Here is an 8329-nt window from a genome sequence, read left to right on the forward strand (position 1 = left end):
AACTTATTTTTGTATCGGAGCCTTTTAAAATTCTGCTTACTCACCATTCATTTTTCCTTTTTCTACGTCATTCCGTATTTTTGCTGCACTTTCTTTGTCTAAACTCGAATCTTCTCATGCTTCTTTCCACTATATGGCAATATTTATTATATCTCTTTGATGTCTCTTTTTGCCATCATTCAGTCTTTCACAGTTTTTTTATTTATTGGTTATCGAAAAATTGGTTACCGAATTATAATACAAATTGGATATATCAAACGGTTCTTGGTAACGAACAGTAAGTAAGGAGCGACCCGGCTCAATAGTAACCGAAACTCTAGAAAACGGGATTTTGATACCAATAGATATATCAAAAGAATCGAATTCTAATGCTCATTTCAAATATATAAGTTTCATCAAATTTAGTCCTACCCATCAAAAGTTACGCACCTGAGAAAATTTGGCTGATTTTCGAAAAAAGAGGAAAGGCCCACAAAAAGCTATAGGACCCTAATAAAAAACACACCATCAGATTCAGCGTATCCGAGAACCCTACTGTAGAGGTTTCAAACTCCTATCTACAAAAATGTGGAATTTTGCATTTTTTTGCCAGAAGAAAGATCATGGATGCGTGTTTATTTTATTTTTATTTTTTTTTTCCAGGAGTGATCGTATCGACCCAGTGATCCTAGAATATCGTGAGGGGGGGGGCTCATTGGAACCGAAGTTAAAAGTTCTAGTGCCCTTTTTAAGTGACAAAAAAATGGAGGGTGACTAGGCCCCCTTCCACGCTCATTTTTGTTCAAAGTCACCCGGTCAAAATTCTGAGATAGCCATTTTGTTCAGCATAGTCGAAAATAAGATAACTATGGCTTTTAGGATGACTTAATCCCCCGAAGTCTCCGGGGGGAGGGCTGAAAGTTGTGAACTTTACCCAATGTTACCATATAGTATTGGTTATTGGGAACTATACAGACGTTTTCAAGGGGGATTTTTTTGTTGGGGGGGGGGAGGGTCTGGGGTTATGTTGGAGAATCTTTCCATGGAGGAAGTTTTCATGGGGGAGGGAAATTGCTTTGAAGGGGGCGCCAGATTTCCCAGCATTATTTAAAAAAAGATCAGAAATTAAATAAAAAAAACAACAAGTTTTTCAACTGAAAGTAAGGAGGAAAAGCAAAACTAAAACGAACAGAAAATATTACGTATATGATTGAATTCATCCCTTATTCAATACCTCGCTCTTTAAGCCAAAGATGTTTCAGAACTTTCATAAGATCTATTTATTCTAATTAACGGCCTTTGTGATTAAGAGGTCATTTTTAAAGAATTGGAACAAAATTCGAACTTTAGCGTAAAGAGCAAGGTATTGACTAGGGGGTGAACCCCCTAATATACGTATTAAAAATATATTAACATAGAAGTTCGTTATGTAAGTTAATTCGTAAGTTACGTATATTTATTACTACTAAAACGTTCGTAAATAAATTAAACAAGTTTCGAGAAAAACAAGTAAAAGTAAAATTAATATGCAAATTTTGTTTTTATTATTCACGTACGGTGAGCCAAAACCAAAACCTGCATCAATTCAAAAACGTTCAAAAATTAAATAAAAAACAAGTTTTTTTTAACTGAAAGTAAGGAGCGACATTAAAACTTAAAACGAACAGAAATTATTCCGTATACGAAAGCGGCTGTCCCCTCCTTAACGCCTCGCTCTTTGCGCTAAAGTTTGACTTTCTCACAACTCTATTTTTCTTTAAACAATAAAAACTTTAGCGTAATGAGCGAGGCGATGAGGAGGGGACAGCCCCTTTCATATACGGAATAATTTCTGTTCGTTTTAAGTTTTAATGTCGCTCCTTACTTTCAATTAAAAAAAAACTTGTTTTTTTTTTAAATTTTCGCTAACAGCAACGGGTACCTGTTAAGAATCCGGAAATACGCGAGAATGACTGCATCGAGAAAGACCGAAACGCTACATAAAAAACAGGATCCGCTGCTTGTGAGGTGTTGCTCGCTCCGTGACAAAGATATAAACTTTAGTTTTTTAGGGTTGAAGGGGCAAAAAGACTTTCGGTTAGGTTACTTATTTAATATATGCTATACTTTACCCCAACGTCCCTAATGTGCAAATGATTTGCTTAAATTTCAAGAGCAGAAGTAGCCCCGAAAGTTTGAACATAATACCCTCAGGCGTTCTTGGGATACTACTAAGATGCCTTACTGGGAATTAGCATTATCACAGTGCATTTTGATTTAATCTTAAGGCAACATTTAGTTTTTAAACATAATGGGCAAATGGGAGGGTGGGCGTCGGAGGGTGGGAGTGGAAGGGGGATTAGTTCCCCTCCAATCACTTTCGACTATTAAAAAGGGCACCAGCCCTTTCTATTTTCAATCGAATGAGCCTCTTTCGAAGTTCCCACGACAACTCCTTCGATACGAAGTGCCCTGGCCTAAACAACAACAACAACAAAAAATAGTGCTAATCAATTTCGACTGTTAAAAAGGGCACTAGCCCTTTGAATTTCAAATCGAATGAGCCCTTTTTTGAAGTTTCTAGGACAACGCCTTCTATGAAAACCATATATGCTCCCAGGGCATAACTTAAACTCTTGCCCTGAGGGCTATGGGGGAGTATCCTCTTTAAATACATATTTTCTATCTGGAAATCAACTACGCTGAACAAAATGGCTATCTCAAAATTTATATTGGACGCGTTTGTGGGAATGATTGGCGTGGGAGGGGGGGGGCTAGTTGCCCTCCAATGACTTCCGACTATTAAAAAGGGTACTAGTCCCTTCAATTTCCAAATGAATGAGTTTTTTTTAAGTTTCTGCGACAACGCCTTCTATAAAAACCTTATATGCCCCAAGGGCATAACTTAAAACCCTTGCCCTGAGGGTTGTGGGGAGTGTCCTCCTCAAAAATATATTTTCTATCTGGAAATCAACTAGGCTGAACAAAACAGCTATCTGAAAATTTTGATTGGATGTGTAGGGGGAATGATGGCCATGGTGAGGGGTTTAGTTGCCCTCCAATCACTTTCGACTATTAAAAAGGGCACTAGCCCTTTGAATTTACAATCGAATGAACCCCTTTTGAAGTTTCTACGACAACGCCTTCTATAAAAACCTTATATGTCCCCAGGACATAACTTAAAACCCTTGTCCTGAGGGTTGTGGGGGAGTCTCCTCCTCAAAAACATATTTTCTATCTGGAAATCAACTAACCTACGCTGAATAAAATTGCTATATCAAAATTTTGATTGGATATGTTTGGGGGAATAATGGGCGTGGGGGGGGGGGGAATAGTTGCCCTCCAATCACTTTCGACTATAAAAATGGGCGCTAGCCCTTTGAATTTCCAATCGAATGAGCCTTTTTCGAAGTTTCTACGACAACTCCTTCGATACGAAGTGCCCGGGTGTTTAGGAAAAAAAAACACTTTGTGCCCACATCGTTCTTTACTTAGGCAGCGCTAGGGCGCTGCCTAAGATAAAGGTTTTACGCAATGGGCTCTTGAACCATTAGCAATTAAAAAACATATTTTTGCAGGTTTATCTATTAATAGAGATACTGGGAATATAAATATTGATCCTATTTGTGATACTATTTTAAAAAAGGATCCCATATTTAAAAATAAAAATAAAGTATTACAAAATGTCCCAGGGGTTAGTTCATATAATATCCCTTAACGGGTAATGACCACCAAATTTAACAGTTTCTTTTTTCCAATTAAAGGGTGTCAAATCAAGGCATATTTGACCAGGGAAAAATTCTCTTCACGATTTCACCATAAGATGCATCTCTTCTTTATTAATTAATTCTTCGCGTGTAATTGTGCCTGGGCGGAGTTAAGTAAAACAACCCAGAGCCTATATGTATATATGGTCCCGGACATAAATCGGTGATCATAAGTGGAATTGTGGCCGAAGAGTTATAATGTAAGTAGCTGTTTGTTATTAAACTCCTTCTTCTGAAACAGAGTGCTTTGCAACAACATTTATCTGTGGGAATCTATTTGCTAGTTTGAATGGTAAAAAAATTCAGTTTTAACAGCATTTTAGACTATTTATGCTGTCTGCCTTAATCGAGACTTAAATAAGTATACCAACCATCGCCAAAATTCAGAATTATGGTACCTGTCTAAATTGAGCAACATTAGAAATAGAATATACTGTACTTTACACAGACAGTTGATGGATATCAGTCTTTTTGTTATATGTGCAATAAAAGGCCATACATGGCTTCATATATGTGCACTTAAATAGCTAGAACTCTGAGAATAATTAGATTTTTTCTTACAGAATCACCTAAATTTGATCAATAATCAGAAACTTCTCCTTCTCTAATATGTTTCTAGTGTATACCCCAATCTTACTAATAGGAGCATCTCTTTCGAAGGGGGCAAGGGGAGCAGTTGCCCCTCCAATAATGTGGAAAAAATTATTATAGATTCCATGCCCCTTGACTATACGGATATGTAACCCTCTTGCCCTCCCCCTCACACCAATAAAAATGCTGAAGATTTGCCTCTGCTTACTAAGGCATAAGAGGGAAACAAGGAGGAGGGGGTTCCAATTGAAGATTTTAGCAATTAAGTTTATAATAGTAGGCCCTACTGTTATTATTATTCTCAGCTTTCTACTCCAGAAAGGTTCATTATATAGTAGGCTATATATATATATATATATATATATATATATATATATATATATATATATATATATATATATATATATATATATATATATATATATATATATATATATATATATATATATATATATATATATATATATATATATATATATATATATATATATATATATATATATATATATATATATATATATATATATATATATATATATATATATATATATATATATATATATATATATATATATATATATATATATATATATATATATATATTTTTTTTTTTTTTTTTATATATATATATATATATATATATATATATATATAACGAATTAATTACACTCCAAAGCGCTGCAATAGTTTGCACACTCCTCATAGACTTGTTTAACATTCGTCCAAAAGTTGACGTTTGCCAGTGTCCTCTATCTGGGTGAGAGATAGTATATCACACTATTAGTCTATATATTATATATAGTATACATATATATAAATATAAATATATATATATATATATATATATATATATATATATATATATATGTGCCCTTTTTAATTGACAAAAAAATGGAGGGTGACTAGGCCCCCTTCCACGCTCATTTTTGTTCAAAGTCACCCGGTCAAAATTCTGAGATAGCCATTTTGTTCAGCATAGTCGAAAATAAGATAACTATGGCTTTTAGGATGACTTAATCCCCCGAAGTCTCCGGGGGGAGGGCTAAAAGTTGTGAACTTTACCCAATGTTACCATATAGTATTGGTTATTGGGAACTATACAGACGTTTTCATGGGGGATTTTTTTGTTGGGGTGGGAGGGTCTGGGGTTATGTTGGAGAATCTTTCCATGGAGGAAGTTTTCATGGGGGAGGGAAATTACTATGAAGGGGGCGCCGGATTTCCCAGCATTATTAAAAAAAAGATCATAAATTAAATAAAAAAAAACAACAAGTTTTTCAACTGAAAGTAAGGAGGAAAAGCAAAACTAAAACGAACAGAAAATATTACGTATATGATTGGGTTCATCCCTTATTCAATACCTCGCTCGTTAAGCCAAAGATGTTTCAGAACTTTCATAAGATTTATTTATTCTAATTAACGGCCTTTGTGATTAAGAGGTCATTTTTAAAGAATTGGAACCAAATTCGAACTTTAGCGTAAAGAGCAAGGTATTGACTAGGGAGTGAACCCCCTAATATACGTATTAAAAAATATTAACATAGAAGTTCGTTATGTAAGTTAATTCGTAAGTTACGTATATTTATTACTACTAAAACGTTCGTAAATAAATTAAACAAGTTTCGAGAAAAACAAGTAAAAGTAAAATTAATATGCAAATTTTGTTTTTATTATTCACGTACGGTGAGCCAAAACCAAAACTTGCATCAATTCAAAAACTTTCAAAAATTAAATAAAAAACAAGTTTTTTTAACTGAAAGTAAGGAGCGACATTAAAACTTAAAACGAACAGAAATTATTCCGTATACGAAAGCGGCTGTCCCCTCCTTAACGCCTCGCTCTTTGCGCTAAAGTTTAACTTTCTCACAACTTTATTTTTCTTTAAACAATAAAAACTTTAGTGTAATGAGCGAGGCGATGAGGAGGGGACAGCCCCTTTCATATACGGAATAATTTCTGTTCGTTTTAAGTTTTAACGTCGTTCCATACTTTCAGTTAAAAAAAAAGCTGGTTTTTTTATTTAATGTTTTGAAAAAGAGCAAGTGCAAAGATGATTATAGGGTTGCCAATATAGAAGGTGCCGGGAGCAGTCATCCGTCTCGACTTGGAAATATATTTGTGTATAATGTAGAAAAAAAAGCAATATTGATCCAACCCCTAGATTTTGAAAAATACATTTTTTTGCACCTTCATAAAAATATTTAAGAAAAGTAGTTGCCCTCCTTAAATACTCGTGAATTGGCGCCCCTTCATGATTGTCTATGATCAAGGAAAGACAGCCAATAAACCAAAACAAAATGCAAAGAACAGTCGAGAGTGAGCAAAGTTGTGATCAATAAGCGTAAAATTTGAGCAAATTCAGTATACAACGAAAAAAAAAACAATGCATTGCATCCATGTGAAAGAATTTTCCATTTAAAAAAGAGAGGAGTGGCTCTCATGGCTTTCAGTCACCGAGACACCACCGGCCTATGTTACTTTCTACTTTGACAATGTAAGTAGAGATGGGGGTGCTACTCCGGACGGGACTCCTTATATGGGCATAGAGTCATTAGTGAGAATGATTGCGTAATGGGGTCAATGACCTCGTTCTCCAGGTGTGTTTTTGGCACGCTCTCAACGAAGGTCAAGGTCAATGTTGTTGTTGTTGTTTTGAATAGAGTAATTAGAGAGAACACGTGGTTAATGGGATCAATGTTGTTGTCATTTCCGAGCCAACTTTCTTTTCTGGTCAGTCTAGAGTTGGCAGTCATTAATCAAATTGTTTCCAGGGAGTGTCTGACAGATGACGTCAAGTTAATTAATGTCTTTGGAGTTCGACCAGAATTGTCACCGAGAAACAGTTTTGATCACACATGATGTCATGATTGATTGATTGACACGAAAGGGGAATTAATTTGTTGTTCTAAAGAGAATTGATTCATGAAAGGGAAATTAATTTGTTGTTTCTAACAAGAGAATCGTTTCCGAGCAGACGTTTTGATCTTAGCGCGCGAAAAGGTTTCCAAATAATTTGAAATGCATTAGCGCAGAGATGCCAAACAAAAGGAACATGCCGAAACTCCGTTTAGGGATAATTTTGGCGAAACCGTTTTAGCTATTTTATGGAACTATTTCGGCGAAACAGATAGAGACATTTTAAAAGGTGATTTTTGAAGAGATTTTTGAAGAGGTTTTGAGTGTGGTCGTTATAATACACAAGTTGTATTATAACAGTGTTGTGAGGTCCTCTACCCCAACCCCAAAGGCTTCTCATACCCCACCCCACCCCCCACGGAAGCCCCCGGTCCTAACAGGCCCCCCCAGCTCTCCAAGGGCCACCGGAGCCCCCAAACGCACCCCCCGCCCCCCCACGGCCATCCTCCGGGCCCCCCAACGCCCATCGAACTCCCGAAGGACCAACGGGATCCCAAAGGCCCTCCACCGGTCCCCAAATGTCCCCCAGGCCCTCAACTGCCCTCCCTGTGCCCCGAAGGAAGCCCCCGGTCCTCAAAGGCCCCCCAAGCTCTCAAAGGGTCACCGGAGCCCCCAAAGGCCCACCCAGACCCCCAAAGGCCATCCCCGGGCCCCTCAAAGGCCCATCGAGCTCCCGAAAGGACCAACGGGATCCCAAAGGCCCTCCACCGGTCCCCAAATGTCCCCCAGGCCCTCAACTGCTCTACCTGTGCCCCAAAGGCCCTCCCTGTGCCCCAAATGCCCACCCCCGGCCCCCAAAGGCCCCCAAGGTCTCAAAGGGCCACCCGGCTCCAAAAACACCACGCGGTGCTCAAGGACCCCCTCAGACCCCCAAAGGCCATCCCCGGGCCACCCAAAGGCCCTCCCCAGGCTTCCAAAGGCCCTCCCTCAGTCCCCCAAGGTCCCCCAGGCTCCCAAAACACCAATCGGTGCTCAAGGGCCCCCTCAGACCCCCAAACGCCCTCCCCGAGCCCCCAAAGGGTTCCGATCCCTCTACCCCAACCCCAAAGGTCCGACGGGCTCCCAAAGGACCAATCGGCCCTCAAGTGCCGCCCAGA

At 38.1% G+C, this 8329-nt stretch overlaps 1 protein-coding gene across 1 annotated transcript in view; it reads left to right on the forward strand.

Moving 5' to 3' along the window:
* Positions 1-3907: 3907 nt before the first annotated feature.
* LOC148954736 (uncharacterized) overlaps positions 3908-8329 on the forward strand; it is a 102797-nt gene continuing 98375 nt past the window's right edge. Inside the window, exon 1 of the mRNA XM_089087229.1 lies at positions 3908-3925. Within this exon, the coding sequence (XP_088943355.1) occupies positions 3924-3925 (2 nt within the window). The 5' untranslated portion in view covers positions 3908-3923. The remainder of the gene's footprint in view (positions 3926-8329) is intronic.

Source organism: Artemia sp. Qi Xiang Cuo, chromosome 3 (assembly GCF_049724085.1).
Source record: "Artemia sp. Qi Xiang Cuo chromosome 3, ASM4972408v1, whole genome shotgun sequence".
Classification (NCBI taxonomy): domain Eukaryota; kingdom Metazoa; phylum Arthropoda; class Branchiopoda; order Anostraca; family Artemiidae; genus Artemia; species Artemia sp. Qi Xiang Cuo.